Here is a 15,116-nt window from a genome sequence, read left to right on the forward strand (position 1 = left end):
TTCAAATTTCTTGGTGCCTCAGTTTGCTTATCTGCAAAATGAGACAAGTGGACTAGAAGACTATTTCTATAAAGTTCCTTCTAGAGCTAACATTCTATGATTTTTTAAAACAAACTCAATTAACTTTTTTGTGGTTTTTAATATTTTTCTTTGTATCCCCAATGCCTTGTACACTGTAGGCACTTAATGATTATTTAATTATTTGTTGATTTTTTTAAACTTAATTTTTAAAAAAATCTCTAGACTCAAAGAAGAACATTAGCTTTTTTGCCAACCACAGCAGATTATGAAGTATAATGATGCCCTAATCATTAATTTTGCATGTAAAATAATGTAATTGGGCTACATTTTGCAAGTCTTACTGCTGTTCCAAGTTTCTTGCAGGGCCATTTAATATAGCTGCAGAGTTGGAAAATGATCATAGTTAATAATAATAGTTAACATTTAGAGAATGAAATTGTTCTCAAAGTGGAGTCTGGGGACCCTGGCGTTCCCCTAAAACTCTTTCAAGGGCTCTGTGAGGTCAAAGCTATTTTCAGAATAATACTAAGATGTTTTAATTTCTTGAGAATATAATTTGCACAAAAGCACATGTAAAAGCTCTTTGGACAGGGAATGGTGCTCATGTCCATGAAGAAATTTTAAAGGTGTCCTGAGCCCAGAAAACTTGAGAAACATTGAGATTTAGTGAGAATGAATAGATGACATTCTGAGAAATGAAGCACAGAGGACCAAATATGAAAATAGTATGTAACATTCTATATTCTGTCACTTACTGTGGGACTTTAGACCCTGTCCTTCCTGAGCCTCCATATTCCTGTGTAGAAATAGAAGGAATTGAATGAGATAATCTCTGATATCAGCATGAGCTCTAGCTCTCAAAATGAGAAGCTCTATTCTGACATTCTATGCCCTAAGCTCTTTTCCAAAGCCAACATTCAGCAAGTCTGTGGTTCCTTACATGCTGTATATTCTATGCTGTCTTTTATTTTATGGTGAGCGATGAGTGGATTTTTTTTCATCTGTTTCTTTGTTTTCCAGTTCATCTATGATGAGGAAATTGTATGGTAAGTTTTTACCGTTTGTTTTTTACCTGTGGTATAGCATTTTTCTATGTTCTTTCTTTGCTAGTATCTAGGATCCCTTTTTAGCTCAATAAATCTCCTCTCTGATTAATAACATAAACTTAGCAAAGTCCCTTCAAAAAATAAAAACTGCACTATATTAAACAATCATGACTTTGTTTTTTTTCCAAGTAGAAATCATATTCTTTAATATGGGCTCCTTTTTTAAATGGGACCTGGTACTTATTCAGGGCACTATTCAAGTGTTTAAGAAATAGTCTTAGAAGGAAATTCAAAATCTGCACACTCTACATGATATAATTTTAGGAAAAATAGTAATTGGGCCATCTGACTAAGAAAACCAGCTCCCCATCATCAATGGCAGTATAGTATAATGGAAAGAGTATTGTCCAGGTCATCAGGATGATACTGTCCTACAATGATAAAAATAAAAACAAAAAAAATTTATCATAGCTAACATTTTATATAGCACTTTACAAATAGTATCTCTTTTTATCTTAAAAATAGTTGTGAGATCCAATGAAAGAACTCTGGGAGATGATTAAGAACCATTACATTGAATTCCCAATCCCTATGTTTTTGCCTGCCGGCATTTTGGATTTTCTACACAGGCTAATTGTACAATATTTCAGAGTCCGATTCTTTTTATACATCAAAATAACGGTTTGATCATGTATACTTACTTTATATTTAATTTATACTTCAATATATTTAACATCTACTGGTCATCCTTCCATCTAGGGGAGGGGATGGGGGGAAGGAGGGGAAAAATTGGAACAATAGGTTTGGCAATTGTCAGTGCTGTAAAATTACCCATGCATTTAACTTGTAAATAAAAAGCTATTAAAAAAGAAGAAGAAGAAGAAGAAGAATTTAATTGCTTAAAAAAAGAAAAGAAAAAATAATAGCAAGTAATGCAAGGAGTGATGAGATTAAAGAGAAAAAAAAAATAGCTGTGAGAAATAGGTGCTATTATTATCCCCATCTTACAGATGAGCAATCTATGGAAATACAATGGTTAATTGATTTGCCCAGGATCATACAGCAAAGTATCTGAGGCTGGATTTGAACTCAGGTTTTCTTGGCTACAGGTCCAGTGTTCTATCTACTGTGCTATCTAGCTACCTTATATTAATATTTGAAGATTTGTAAAGTATTTTCCTCCCAACTCTTTGAGATAAGTAAATAAGAGATAAGCAAATTTTATTATTCCTGTTTTTTTTTTTAAGGAAACTTAGGCCCAGAGATATTAAATGATTTTTCCAATTCACAAAGAAAGTAAATAATAGACCTGGGACCTGAAACCAGGTCTTCTGACTTTAAATCCAAATGAGTGAACTCCCTCTGCCAATACAGGTTCATACCTTTTCTTTGATCTTACAGGTAAAATGATATAATGGAAAAGTCACATTGCCTGTACCACTGAAATTATAGGCCCAAGAGTTATTCCTACTCTGTTTTGGGCTCCCATGCCTCGGCCTGGGCTCTTGAAGACTATAAGACACAAATACAAATTCTGGCAGGTCACAGTTTGAGTCTCAGCTCTGTCACTGATTAGAAGGAGGACCGTGGGCTACTTCATGCAACCTCAGTTTTTTATGTAAATGATCACTATATGCCTTCCAGCTCTAACATTCTATGTGAGCAAATGGGAGAATTTTTGCCTTTTTTGGTGATCTGCTATGAGAAAATATAAGCCTAGGTCTGACCTATCTAAGAAAGGGTATTTTCCTGAAAGTCACATCATAAATGTCTTCCACTAGGGAGACTAGTACGTTTCCATTTTATACCAACCAATCTTTATGACCATTTCTGGGAATTTGGGCCCCAATTTGTTATTTAATATGAACTCCCACAACAGAATTATTAGTAGATCTGATCTACAGCCTAGAATCTTAAGATAATCAGTGTCCCTTTTCAGGGTTGAAGAAGGAGATTGAGGGGAATCCAACCTGACTCCTTAGGACTATTCTAGGTCCTCCTTTCCCTCATACTCCATCCTAATTCCACCCAGTTTAGAGACCTCATTGGAGTCTCTATAGCCTGGGATTTAAAGTGAAGTCTTTGCTAAAGGTGAAAAGAGAGAGAAAAACTCTGGAGACTAATTTTCCCTTCTTCTTCCCCTCCTCCCAGTGGGTGTTATCTCTAAGATAAGGATGATTAACCCTTTTTGGAAGACTGGAATCTCAAATAAGTCCCATGGTGTGAATAGTCTGGGCTCAGGTCCCAGAAACACTCGTGGGGTCCTGAGGTATTAGCAACAGGTTATGTAGCTGATTGGCAAAATGCCTGAAAGTAATACTACCATCTTCAACTCTGGATTAACCTAGATTCCTTACTGAGTAGCAGTGTAACATAATAAGAACAGTATAGGACTTAAAAGTCAGAATGTGTGGGCTAGATCTCAGAGATTGGATAAAACATTCTACTAAGGCTCAGCACCCTATTACACTACCCTTTGTTATTTACCTCATAGTAAATATAAATTTACTATATATAATAATATACTATATTTTCTATATAACTATATATTTATAAATTTATAATTTTGTAACTATATTTTAAACTATAAATTTAAAATGTTATTTTGATATTTTAAGAAACTTCATCAGTAGGGTTACACCTTCCCCTCCTCCAGCATAGACAGATTTGGAGAATTAATAGATTCATTGCATCGCCGATCTTTGTCTCTCTGGTCCTCTGAGGACAGCCATGGGGACCACACGTGACAGTATTTCCAGCTTGCTAGGACTGACTAAAATTCGTACCTCCCTGTTCAGGGTCACCCCCACCGTGGTCAGGCATGTTAGCCTGGCCGGGGCAGATGCTTGGGGGAGACAGGGACAGAGCCCTGGAACCTTCAGATGAGCTGAACTCCCCCTGCCACCCAGGTCTGCATCTTTTCTGAAGTTGAGGCTTCTCAGTAGGGAACTGACTTGCCCAGGATGCCCCCAGTATGTCCTTGGAGGACCAGGGGGACCAAGTTCAGAGATGCTGTTTCACCACCGCACATAAGGGATGGTTCAGCTCGAGGCTGAGCTGGGACTGGAATCCACACCTTTCTGGCTCTGAGGCCAGTTTTCAATCCATCACCAACCTTACTGCCTCTAGCTTGGACAAAGTCATCAGTTAAATGAAAAGCAGTCATCAGCTGGCACCATGGTAGAGTGTGGAACCCGATTCCCAGGTTCCAATCCAGTCTCAGCTGGCCATTCCTTGGTGATCTTGGGCAAGTCTCTTAATCCGTTTGCTAGTGGAGAAGGAAATGGCAAACTCTAGTATTTTACCAAAAAAACCTCCGAGGCCCATGGGCTCAGAAAGAGTAAGATGTGACTGAACGACAACAGTCTGTTTCATTGAATCATAATAGCCACTAAGTACTTCTTAAATGAAGACTTTCAAGTCAGCTCAGTGACTAGTGTAATGCCTGGCACACAGTAGGTGCTTAATAAATGCTTGTTGATGAATTATAACAGTTTAATTTATTCATGTTTGGCTTTAACATACAACATAACTCCTGGACAACATGATTAATTACTTTCCTGTTTCTTTCTTTGAGGTGGGAAGGTCTCGTGCTCATCATTATGTATGCATTTTATATACTTATCATGAAGTAAGTTCTGTATATCTTTTCTCTGTTCTGTGCTATTTGGTTTTATGAGTTCGTATCATCCCGTAGTCTTCTAGATAGCTCAAAAATGAATCCTGTCAGACATTTTTGCAAAGGCAAAATATGGAGAAATTGTGGGGGGGGGGGGAGAAATTGTTGGGAAGGGAGGGGAACAATATTTCCAAATGGTCCAAGGAAAATACTGCTGAATGGATAGTCATTGGAAAGTTGGAAAATGATTTTGAATGAAGATTATGAGCCTGGATAAATCTCTACTCCTCCTCTTTCTTGCTCAGAGTCAGAAATTAATTCAAAAAGCTTTTATTCCCTAAATCCAGTGACTTCCTTTTTTTTTCCATCCTATTCCTCAAGATGGGCTAACTCTGGGAGGGAGAATGATACTTTGAAGGGCAGTCTTGCCCCAGGATCTTTCTTCCCTCAAGGACAAAGAAGGCTCTCAGCAGCCCTAAAATTTTTTATCTAAAGCAGATCTAACCTCCCCTCCCACCACCCTGGGTAGAACTCCTAGAATGCCAGCTCATCAGAGATGCAGAGGCACGTTTTTGGTTTATCTTGCCCACTTGTGCTCTCCCTCCAAATAAAACCTTCTCTGATGGTTTTTGTAAGGGCATAAATCACTCCTATGCTGGTTTATGAAAAAGGTAATGGATAAATATGAGCATTATGAAGTAAAGAGTCCCAAATTATCTCCCTACAGAGGACATTTAAACTGGAAAGCCAGTCTTACCTTGAAAATAGGAAAAGGGAGGGTAGCTTATGGCTGATGCAGGTGTCGACTGCTTTTATGGAGTAGGGAGAAAGAGAACTGAATTCAACATTAGAGGACCTGAGTTCTAAATACAAATTTCACCACTTATTGTGTGTGTGTGACCCAGGATCAACCAACTCCCCTCATCTATAAAACTAAGGGTTTGAGCCAGATAATGCTCAAGACCTTTCTGGTGCTAATATTGGATAAATCTGTGGTTTTAACAGATTTAACAAATCTGTGTTTAACAGATTTTTAACTGTTAAACAGTTAACAAAAATCTGTGGTTTAAAAAAAGTACCAAATTTACTGTCCTCAACTTGTCCTTGCCACAAAAACATTCTGCATATTTTTTAGGTCCGATCACCATGAGTGATTTTCAGCCCAACATGTGGAACTGGAGGCTAGAGAGTAGAAGGCTGCTGTTTTCTTGTTGTCAGTCACAGAGTACTTACCCATCTCTTGGTCTTTTTTAGGTACAATGTGAAGATGCAAGCCTTTTTTACAATCAAACAAAAAAACATTGCCAATGGAAACACAGTGAACAGTGAGCTGGAGGATGGTAATGATTACTATGACATTAGCTATGATGATCCTTCCGTGCCATTGCTATGGGAAGGTAAGGCTGAGCAGACAGGAGTTGGAGGAAATACTGAAATACACCAACTCACACACAAATCCCCCTAAATTGTCATTGTGTCAGGATGACCCTTAGCCTGTTAATAGTCAAAATAAATGGGAAAGACCGGGATGTTTGTAGTGTTACCTGAGCTTTTTTTAATGGGAAGGAAGTGGAGAGGCAACTTGGGATCAAGGATTAGAAGAAAAGGACTGCAATCAAATCTTTGAAAATCTTTCCAAGTTCTCCAGAAAGATCTAAGTGCCTTCTTGACATTTGACATATTTTCTTACTACATCTCATTCAGTGATGAAAAAGTAAATGAGGAAATCTTGGTACTAAGGTACAATTCAAAGAACATTGAAATTAGGTTTAAATTGTAGCCCTGCAGGCCCACTCAATTTGTTTCTCTCTAAGATGAGAGGAATGGTTCAGCTAACTTATCTTTAAGGTCTCTTGTAATTCTAAATTCTGTGCTTCTAAAAAGAGATATTTGGACGCAGGGAATTTATGAAGATAAATCTAACTCAGAATTTGAGTTGGATTGTTAGGCAAGGAATAATATGCAAAGATAGGCCCTGTGGATTTTTAGTTTTAGGAATGGGTATAAGCAGGGAAGGCCAGGGATCAAAGAAGGGAAGCTTTGTGAGTTTAAACCTTGGTCTTTGAAGACCAGTGTCCCCTTTCCCTATTGGACAGCCACTGACCTGTTTGATTAGAGCCCTCGGACACTATACTTTTTTCTTCAGTCTCGTCCTTTTTGTTTACAGAACAAGAGGGATTCATTGTCTTTTGGGCCCCTCATCTCTCCATCTAAATCACTGGTCCATTTAGAACTACTTTAGTATTCTCTAGCAATCCAACAGTTTGCCAAGCAGCTTCTGCTCTAGGACAGGCTCACCAAAAGTCAGTGGAGACCTATCCCAGCTCTTCAAGAATTCTTTGCTTTCAATCAGTCATTTATTAAACACTGTGTACACTGATCTTTGTCCTGTGTGAGAAGTCACTATGGCCACTCTGCCCAGAGCCCTTCTACCTATGTAGATAAAGGTGTTTCATGGGTCACTTGGGACCAGGAACAGTTCATCCCCTAGCAGCTAGCCTTGTGTTCCTCTTATCTCCACTTAGGTTGGCTAGACTGGTCCTCAGGTAGCAGTCACAATCTATCACTAATGGACTCAAACTTGAAGCCTTTTCTGCAAGATAGGAAATGTCCCAGCAAGTTTCCCTGGCCTTTGAGAAACCAGGGACACCAGAGGGAAACTTTTAGAAAATAATTATTTGATAAGGAATTTTAAAAACAGTTTCAAATTCAGAGTTCAGTCCATAAGTATATATAAAATGCCCACTTTAAATACTGCAAATACTATTTTCTTAGACCTTTCTGTTCCTAGTAGTGGAACAGACTGATATAGTAGAAGCAGCACTGGGCTTGGAGAGACCTGAGTTTGAATCCTACACTCACTCTCTGTGTTATCATGGCCAGGGACTTTACCTCTGTGAGTCTAAGTGCCTAAGGAGGCACTTAGATCTTTCTGGAGAACTTGGAAAGATTTTCAAAGATTTGATTACAGGCCTTTTCTTCTAATCCTTGATCCCAAGTTGCTTCTCCACTTCTTTCCCATTAAAAATGTAGTGGTTGTGAGGAAAGGGTTTTGAAAACCTTGAGGCACTATATAAATATGAATTATTATTAAATAGGGTAAAGAATTCCTCTCCTACCCTAATCTTAGCCTTTTATTTTAAAGCAGTCGAGTTTGGTTCCCTTCTGGACTTGGACTGAAAAGTCCTCAATTTGAGTTGTTCAGACATATCTGACTGTTATATGACCCCACTGGGGGGTCTTCTTGGCAGAGATTCTGGAGTGGTTTGCCATTTCTTTTTTAAGGCAAACAGGGTCATACAGCTAGTAAGCGTCTGAGACCAAATTTGAACTATTCAAGTCTTCCTGACTAGCTCCTGCACACTATCCATTGCACCACCGAATTACCTCAGTTTGAGTCTTGACTGTACCACTAACTCGTTATTTAACCTTAAGAAAGTCATTTAACAAATATCTGCTATTATTATCACTTCTTAAAGGAACTCCTTCAAATAGGAAAATTGCATCCAGGATGCTTAGTATTATGTGACAAAGTACAGCAAGACCTGCTACAGAAGGTATAGCTTAAAAAGAACAGTTGGCCAGGTCCTGAAGAAAGGAAGTTCACGTGCCATAAAGCTTTGATGTGGGTGTGTGTTTATCATTTTCATGGGCACCCACTGCCAAATCATAAAAGCCCCATTACTAGATTTTCATAAAATATAAAGCTTTCCATCCTGGAAGAAATTCTGTTTCCAAGACAACTTCTTCATAAGAGAAAGAAAATTATTTGTCTCCTGGCTAATGTCGTTTAATATTATAGCAGGTCAATCTTAATGTTTTGGTACCCTTGTTTTGATGTCATTGACCCTCACGGACTCTCTCCAAAGTTTTATTAGTCCCTGCTAAGGCAAAGCTTGGGTTAGGAGATGTCCTATGTTCCCAAATTGCCACGAGTAGTTACTCCTGCATCCTAGTGATTTATTTGTGTAAATGTCTCCTCAGAAAGATGATCATTAAAAAAAAGAAAAAAGAAAGAAAGATTATCATCATAATTCACATTAAGTTAATACTTCTTGGAATCTACGACTAGGTGATAGAATGGGTAGAGCACGAGAAAGAACTGAGTTCAAATGTGACTTCAAATATTTGCTAGTTGGGTGATCTTGGGGAAATCATTTAATCCTAAATTGTAAAATGAGTTGGAGAAGAAAATGGCAAACCACTCCAGGATCTTTATCGAGAAAACTCCAAATGGGGTTACAAAGAATCATACACAATTGAAATGACTGAACAATAACATATTAGATGATGGTATTTCAAACTCGAAAATAAAAGAGATCTCATCCCCAATTTCTGAAATGATTTCAAAGATTCCTTTTAATTTCTGTATTTTGGATTGAGTAAAATCTACACACACACACACACACACACACACACACACACACACACACATACCATCTTTGTTGCCATTAGGACTTTAGATAAGAAAAGACCCTCTGAAGTGCACTCCTTTTCATTAGGTGGACTCATCCCTCTTTTTCTTAACACCACATAGAAGAGATTGCAGAGCTTCCTGTGGAAATATAAAGCAATTCTTTTAAGAGGATGTCCCAAATAGATAATCAAAATTCCTCTTACTATTTAGACCTCTATCTTTAATAGAAACAGGAAAACCACTTTCCATAAGATTCCTCTACTTAAATATTGTTACAGAATGTTGATTAGGATTCTGTTTACTAAAGCCAAATAAACTAATTTCCTTTCCCTTTTGCTCCTTGGGACTATTTTCCAAAACTTTGATCATTTTTGGTAGTTCCCTACTGTTTCTTTTACAAATTTCCTCCATCAATTTCCACTATGGCACTTATATAATAGGAGGTCTGAGCACTAACTGGGTATCCTGAGATTTGTCTCAAGCCCTAATTAATACTCAAAACCAGTCTCACAAATAGTCTCCCAGTGCTGAAGACTGAAGGTTCATTCTCGTTCCTGCTACATAGGGATCTCAGGACTGTGCTTGCTTTTTAAACATCATCACTATACTGTGGACAGAAATTTAACTTTACTAAGTCCACTATGACCACCAGATGTTTTTCAACCAAATATGCACCAGTGTTTTCTTCTTCCCCCACCCCCCCAAAAAAACCCTCTTTATCATAATGCTTTTTAATGCAGTCCTGGGCGATATATTCCCTTCTTTCTGCACTGAAATGTAACTGACTTTTGGGAGTACCTTCACTTGGAAGATGGCTATAGTTTAACATTCCTTTTAGTATTTAGAATCCCCACCACCAAAAACATCCTGGAGAGAGTAGGAAGGGAGGGATTTTCTTTATCATCTCTTCAGACATTCCCATGACCCATCCAGTTCTAGCAGCTGGCAGCCCTACTAAGACTGACCAGCTAGTTCCTTCAAGGAACTCTTTATTGCAACCCAAGACAACCTGTTGCTTCTCCATGGGGCCAGTGGAATATAATTAACTGACTAATGCTTCATATGGTCAGTCACAAGAGGCTGCTTTTAATAGTCATGCTTCCCAAGAGAAAAATAGAGAAAATATCAGCTCAGGAGCTCAGAAGTGGAGAGGAATGGTTGGGACGCTTAACAGTAGTAGGGAAAAATCAGTATTTAGCCAAAGCATGTGCATGAGGGAGAAAGCTGTAGGCTGGAGCAAGAAGACCCCGGGTACTAATGTCCTCCTTTAAGATCCCTGTTCCAGCATCCCTTTGGCAAATAAGCAGAGATGCCTCGATCATCCCAGCTGCATTTGAGCCAGATGACAAGAATGTCCCCTCGGTCATGGGTCGTGGGGAATGAATGTTATTTTTTCCAGACCAGGGCCCTGGCTCCCACTGCACACTAATCATTTCTGGCGGTCACTGTTTGCTTTTGTCTCCTAAACTCTCCTCCTCTTCCTCTTCTTAATTGTAAGTAATCCGCTTGCATCCAAGCAATAACACAACATTTAAAACACACACACACACCTAAACCCCAACCCATTGGAATGTTCCCCTTGCTTCCAGGTCAGTTCTCATCTCAGTTCAGTGCATGGTATCTCCAGCTTCATTTTTCTAACCCCACATGCCTCCTGTCTGCTGAGCCTTGCTGTGTGCTCACTTGTGTGTGTAATGTTTAGTGTGTGTGGCCACACGTGCATGGATTTGCTGTGTAGTGATTTAAGTGTGTGAATTTGTTCTCCGTGCAGAAAACATTGGGAACTAATCACTAACATAAGGTGATGGGGGTCGTTTTAGGGAAATCGAGTCTGCTTGTGTTCTAGTTAGTAGATGAGGGAATTGGTCGACATTGAGAACCGTTCCAGGCTTTGGGGACCAAATTGTACAATTCTTCACGCATAGAATTCATTTATTCATCTGTTCATTCATTCACAAGCACTTATTAAGCACCTACTATGTACAGAATATGCTAGTTTCTGGGGAGATAGAAAGATAAATAAGACATGGTCCTTCCCCTGAAAATGTATCTTAGAGGAGATAAAATATGAATTTAGAAAATTATAATGAGATATAATGTTCAGGAGTCTATACATTCCATTAGGCCTTTGGGGTTGGGAGTAAGAGGATGTCCTCCCCACTTACCACAGAGTAGTAGTGTTAAAGGGAAGATTGGCACTACCTCTGTGATCTTGGGCTAATCTCTTCCCTTCTTGGGGGCTTCAGCTTGTCTATAAAACTGAGAAGATTGAACTAGACAATCAAGCGCCTTTCCAGCACTAACTCCTTTAACCTGTGGCTGCTTTCCTATGAACTTCAAACGAAGTGCCCTCCTACACAGGGCTATGGATTGTGTGTCCACACAGAATTTTTCATTTTATTTTTATTTTTTGAGAGTATTTATTTAGTAAAGTTCAGTTGTTAATTTTTTTAAAGTTACATTTATATAGAAGTTAGTTAATATTTTATATTTAAACATTAATATTTTATATTTAAATAAATACAAATAAAAATATATAAATAAATATTTTAAATAGTTACATTTATTTTCTTTAGTTTGACAAATAAAAGTAAAAATCCTTTGTGATTGAGTATTCAGTCAATAGTTGCCTTTAAGAAAGAAAGAAAAGGAAAAAAAAGACTTTCCTGGGTGCACATCCTAATGAAATGTTTTGCTCATGCCTCTGCCTTTTTCTTCTAAAAGAAAAGGTCAAAGTGGCTGTCCAGAACATATGGCTATGTGAGTGCTCCAGCTTGTTTCTTGAAATTTTCATTCCAAGGAATACTTGGAATGTAGAGTCTAATTTTGCTTATAAAAAGATAGGCATGTAAAGAATAGACTCTCCACTGATAAAAATTGGTGCAAGATCAAAGGAAAGACCTTTAAAAAACATAAGCTGGTCTATAATAATTATGGGAAATAAAAAAGGGAAAAGAGAAAGAAAATTAAAATGTGCCCAGTGCACTCTAGTAATGATGGTCAGCCATCCTGTTTGTGTGCTTATTTAAAACAATCCTTGAATTGCATTGGAATGGTGGGAGGAGAAGGTGAAAAGTGTGTAGAATATGGAGAGAAACATCTAATAAACACCTTCCCAGAAGAGCCCAAGCTATTAGGTCATACCAGGCAGCTTTGCCCTTTTTTCCCTCATACTTTTGGGCTTTTGACACACTGTTAAATAAGGAACATCCTAGTCTTATTAGTCATTGTAGGAGAAATAATTCCCTCTGGGGAGTTTTTGTGAAGACATCTTGCAAGACTCTCACATGCTTTACGGAGCATCAGTTAGAGCAGGAGCCAGCTTCACATTGAGGTCTGTAGGGCAATACTCATAAGTAAGTAGCACCGAGAGAGACGACAGGGAGAGATCAGGGAGCACTATCCACGTAGGGCTGGGAAGAGGGAATGGATCCAGCTTAGAAATGTTCCTTCACGGAAATCCCAAGGCTAACTGTTGACATTGTGATCAATAGTGAAGGAGAAGCCGCAATATGGCAAAAATCCAGTGGTGATGGTGGATGAAATCATGAACTCCAGTCCCCCCCAGTTCAGTTTCCCTGAGGCCGGATTACGCATAATGATCACTAATAAATTTGGGCCCAGGACCAGGCTACGGATGGCAAGCAGGATCATAATCAATGAGGTAAGTGCACTTCAGGACACATTCAGTTCGGCTGAATGGACATATTCAGTGCCTTATGTATGCAAGTGTACTAGGAATTCAAAGGTAAAAAGCAATGAAGTTGGGGTAGAGTATTGGTCCTGGATTTGAGTTCAAAATCTAGTCTCAGACTAGCTTCATGACCCTGGGCAAGTCACTTAACCACAATCCCCCCCCAAAAAAAAAATTAGTCAAGCACTTTCCTTATATTTTGATGGCAAGAATTGAAATAGACACTACTACGAGGCAGGTAATGAGAACCAAGGAGAGACCCAGATTGAGTGCTCTAGGACATTTGAAGAGGGAGCAATTCTGTTATTTTGGACAATGGAGAAAAAGGGTAAGAGGACTCCTGAAATGAACCCTGAAAGGAGAGAAGGATTTCAAATAATAAAGGCAAAAAGGGAATATTTGGGGGGAGCAGGGCAATTAGGGAGAGGTTGAAGGTGATATCAATAAATCCATGGGGAAAAAAAGAGAAAAAAGGACCAGGTCTAGGAATTGTTTGGCTATTTAAAGTAGATAATGAGAAACAAGGTCCGATAAGGGAGAGCCACATTGTGACAGGCCATAAATGTCTGGCTAAAGAGTTTGTATTCTATTCTAATATTAATAGTTCTTATTTACATAACACTTAAGGTCTGTAAAGTGTTCTACATATGTTACCTCATTCAATCCTCACAGAAACCTTGAGAGATAGTTACTATTATTATTATCCTCATTCTACAGATAGGGAAACTGATGAAAACAGACAGTAAGTGATTTACCCACGATCATTGACTATTATTTGTCTGAGGTAGGATTTGAATTAAGATCTTCTGACCCCACATCTAATGCTCTATCCTTTAATAATAGGGGTCTACCTCCTAGAGTGTTGTGACAATCAAATGAGATAATACATGTTAAATGCTTTGTAAAACTTAAAATGCTATACTAGTGGTAGGGATGATGATGATGATGATGGTGATGGTGATGGTAGTGATGGCAACGGTAATAATGATGGTGATGATAGTAAAAAGTTCACAGGGCTGGAAAACACAAGATCTGAATTCATTCCTGACTCTCTAAACTTAACCAATTTACCTCTCTGAGCCCCTATGTTCCTTATCTGAAAAATGGGAATGATTGGAGTGTTCTTTGTTACTCAGAGTTGTTGTGAAGATCAAATGAGATAATGTATATGACAGTGATTTGTAAATCTATATTCATGCAGATAGTTCGTGTTTTCTTTGTTAGTATCAGCTCTATTATGCCTAGCCTATGCTTATGACATATAACAGCAGCTGCCTTATAAAAGTTGTATGATAACACAAGATCTAAGCTTGAGCCCAGTGAAAGGGCTCGAGGTATTCCAACTGATTTATCATCGAGCCATGCTGGGGTACCAGATTCATAGAACCCACACTGGAGGACAAATAGATATGTTCAGTACTTTGTTCTTTAAAAAGATGTGCTCCTGAAAAAAAAAAATCTGTCAGTCAAATTCCATTGTCTCATTGATTTACATTCTAATATTAGAGTGATGTAAGTGGATAAAGAACCAGCCTCACAGTCAGGAAAAATGCCCTTTTCTTCCCATCGCTGATGAATACTAGCTTTGTGGCTCTTGCCCACCCTCTAAACCTCTCAGTGCTCCCAGCTAGCTTTCTAAGACCATAAATTACAGAGGGGATGTAGATTTGTTTTGGTGGAGGGAGTTAGGAATTCCCTATACCTATGAAATCCCAAGTTCACCTTGTCCTATCACATTGTCAGAGTTCATCTGTTTTCATTTCTCACTGATTTCCCACCATCCCCATCACTTACAATCTGTCTAAAATCACTTCCATCTTCAACATAGTGTTCTAAGGCCCCTTCCAGTTCTAATGCTGTAGGCCAGGCATTAAACTCAAAAAAATTGAGAACCACTAAACCATTATTGTTGCGTTTTTTATTCATGTTTTTTTTTTCCCAGTCATGTCTAACTTTTCATGATCCCTATTAGGGTTTTCTTGGAGTAGTTTGCCATTTCCTTCTTCAGCCCATTTTACAGATGGTGAAACTGAGGTAAACAGGGTTAAGTGACTTGCCCAGGGTCCCACAGCAAGGCAGTATCTGAAGCAGATTTGAATTTATGAAGATAGTCTTCCTGACTGTAGGCCCACTACTCTCCACCATCTAGCCACCCCCCACTAATCCATGCACACTAGTATCTTTGTCAAGAAAACCCTATAGACAATATGGTCCACCTGGTCATAAAGAGTCAAACTTCAATGAACAACAATAAAACCATACAAAATGATTTCTGTGTGTGATACTGATTTTGAAAATCACAAATTAACATTATCGGTG

General features: G+C 38.5%; 1 protein-coding gene across 2 annotated transcripts in view; it reads left to right on the forward strand.

Annotated features, from left to right (window-relative positions):
* The window catches only part of SLC24A4 (solute carrier family 24 member 4), a 247,777-nt gene that overhangs the window by 168,993 nt on the left and 63,668 nt on the right, over nt 1-15,116 (forward strand). Inside the window, exons 8-11 of one of the 2 annotated variants that reach the window (XM_003756144.4) lie at nt 1,042-1,067; nt 4,645-4,698; nt 5,941-6,083; nt 12,598-12,767. In XM_003756144.4, the coding sequence (XP_003756192.4) occupies nt 1,042-1,067; nt 4,645-4,698; nt 5,941-6,083; nt 12,598-12,767 (393 nt within the window). The remainder of the gene's footprint in view (nt 1-1,041; nt 1,068-4,644; nt 4,699-5,940; nt 6,084-12,597; nt 12,768-15,116) is intronic. The other variant, XM_031952298.1, reaches the window with a different exon arrangement.

Source organism: Sarcophilus harrisii, chromosome 2 (assembly GCF_902635505.1).
Source record: "Sarcophilus harrisii chromosome 2, mSarHar1.11, whole genome shotgun sequence".
NCBI lineage: Eukaryota > Metazoa > Chordata > Mammalia > Dasyuromorphia > Dasyuridae > Sarcophilus > Sarcophilus harrisii.